The following is a 2,399-nucleotide window of genomic DNA, read 5'->3' as shown; positions in this document are numbered from 1 at the left end:
CCCAGTGCGCAGTCCACAATAACTTGATTACACTTTCACGCCGCGGATGTATTAATGAGAAGTTTCTGATGGTACAGCTATGAAATTATGCAATTAGTAGTCTTAAACACTTGGAAAAAGTCAAAGAAACGTATAGGCCTATTTTCTCATTAAATGGCGACACTCATGATGAAGCATACACCAAAGTATGTCCACTTTCAAGTCCTCTCGGACAAATTTCACAACAATACTGTGTTGTTTGACAGTTTTTTTTTTTTACTTCACTGAGGGGAGTTTTAGAGGCCGTTCATGCCTACTCCCTGGGTTGACTCAGGTGGGTGCAACAGGTCGGGGGAATGGCACGGAGGGCTCCCCGGCGCGCTGTGCTCGCTGTCGGTGTCGCTCCCCCTCTTCCCTCCGCTGCCCCCGGAGCCAGAGCCGGCGGATCCTCCGGCGCTGTGAGTTTTTACATGTTTACTCAGGTGATCGCTCCGCATAAATCTCTTGTTGCACACCGGACAGGCGAATCTTTTCTCGCCGGTGTGTGTGCGTAAATGTCGCTGGAGCTCGTCGGAGCGCGTGAACCTCTTCCCGCAAAAGAGCCAGTTGCACACAAACGGCCTCTCGCCGGTGTGCCACCTCAAGTGCGCCTTTAGGTGAGACGTTTTCCCGTAAACCTTCCCACAGCCGGGGATGTGACAGCTGTGGAGACCTTTTCTCCGGAGGCTGGCGCCCGCCGGTCCCAGTCTCTCCGCCTCCTGGCAGTTCGGACAGTCGCAGGTGGCTCTGCCCGAGTAGCGCCGGGCAGATGACCTCGGGGACCCCGCTAAAGACGCAGGTGGACCCCCTGAGAGCATAGTCCCCCCCGCCCCGGCTAATGGAGAGGGGCTCGTGTCCGGATAAGAGGATAACACCGGCTTGAAACCGTCCATCAGGTGCTGGCCGGTTGTCAACAGGTGTGGAGAGGGACTTGTACTGAAAGCAGAGTGACTTAAACTCGAGTAATCAGAATTATATCCGCCCAGAGGAGAGTGCAAGGAGGTCTGGAGTCCACCGGAATGTAAGGACGTTTGTAGTGCTGCTCCATTAGGGTTCTGAACATCAATCCATCCCGCTCCCACATCCCACCACGCAGAGGCTCCGGTGGTTCCGACCTCTCCTGTCGGGATACCGGGATGGGACGATTTGAACCAGGACTCGTAGGGATGCGCAACGCTCATCCTCGGATAGATGCCCTGCAAACTGTCCACTGAGGTGTGCACCTTCGAGATGAAGACCGGCTGGTGGCTGGACTCTTGGGAGCTGCTCGAAACCGAGGCTTGGAAAACAGAATAATCGTTTCCAAAGTGTGAACTAGATGAGGTACCAGACGTGAGGGAGAAGGCACTGGATCCGGGGGAGCTGTTGGTGCCGAAAGAGTCCGAGATGCCGGCTCCGTTACGGGACACCCCGAAGCCGGACAGGCCGGATCCGAGGCTGCAGCTGCTCGCGGCGGCTCGTTTCCACGGGTGGAAGCCTTTTCCAAATGACGAGGAATTATCCGAAATTGCGGACGGTGAAGGGCTCGGACTCCCTATTTTGTTGCATGTTGCAGCTAACATGGCTAAAGGAGTCGATCCTAACCTCGGCTCCTCCTGAAAGCACAAGAAAAAAGCTGTAAGTGACCGATCAGCGCCAACAAGTCTAACAGGTTCAGTGCAGAGATTTCTATGCGGGGGAAGTTGTTTCCCCAGTTTGAGCCGAAAAGCTCACATATTTTTGAAAAGTTTTGCAAATGATTACAGTAGATTATTATCACCTCCTACCTGGACGAACAGAAAGCAGACAAGTGAAATGCGACACACAGCGCTTACAAATGCATGCCAAACAGGGAAACATGCGTGTTTTGAGCAGCAGGACAAACTTAGATCCCGTCTACAGAGCCCCGGCTCTCAGCTGAAAATATAACCGAAGCACTGCCTTTGCTGCTACTTTGCGGACTGCTGTAAGTTTAATCCCCCTCCGCCGGACAATGACAAGAACTAATTAAACCAGTAAGAAAGTCCTTTTCGACTCACCCCTAGAAGTGAAGTTGCCATCACACAAAAACACTGCCCTCCTCAGAGGATCTTTTTATATTTATGAATCAGAGCACTGTTTTTTTAGAGGTGTGCAATACAATGATGTGTTCCGCCCATTCTTCCACAATTGTAGGCTCCTCTCCGGCTTTGAAGTGCCGCTGTGACACGGGCGACCAATCAGCGGCTCCGTCCCGCCGCACCGCCACATACTACCGTGAGGTCATCAATAGAGCGCCTCAGACAGCTCTCCACCCTCCTCCTCCACCCACCCCGCCGCCCCCTCCATAATAAAAGACAGCGGAAGGAAGGTAAAGTTAAATGAGAGTGAATTAGGAAGGAGGAATTAGGGGGCCACTTATT

The 2,399-nt window shown here is 52.9% G+C and overlaps 1 protein-coding gene across 1 annotated transcript; it reads right to left on the bottom strand.

Moving 5' to 3' along the window:
• Nucleotides 1-275: 275 nt before the first annotated feature.
• Nucleotides 276-2,057, bottom strand: sp8b (sp8 transcription factor b). Its single transcript, XM_073485910.1, has 2 exons — nucleotides 2,037-2,057; nucleotides 276-1,613 (listed from the first exon to the last, which is right to left on the bottom strand). The coding sequence occupies exons 1-2, from the start codon at nucleotides 2,055-2,057 to the stop codon at nucleotides 276-278; spliced, it is 1,359 nt and encodes a 452-aa protein (XP_073342011.1).
• Nucleotides 2,058-2,399: the final 342 nt, after the last annotated feature.

The sequence above is a fragment of the Pagrus major genome, chromosome 17 (genome assembly GCF_040436345.1).
Source record: "Pagrus major chromosome 17, Pma_NU_1.0".
NCBI lineage: Eukaryota > Metazoa > Chordata > Actinopteri > Spariformes > Sparidae > Pagrus > Pagrus major.
The sequence above is the reverse complement of the archived record's forward strand: the minus strand, read 5'-3'. Positions and strand labels throughout refer to the sequence as shown.

Bases quoted from the DNA above. Each gene is read 5' to 3' on its own strand.
- sp8b (XM_073485910.1), bottom strand. From the start codon at position 2,057: ATGGCAACTTCACTTCTAGGG. The intron at 1,614-2,036 runs GTGAGTCGAAAA...TTGTGCTTTCAG, and splicing joins TGGCAACTTCACTTCTAGGG to GAGGAGCCGAGGTTAGGATC.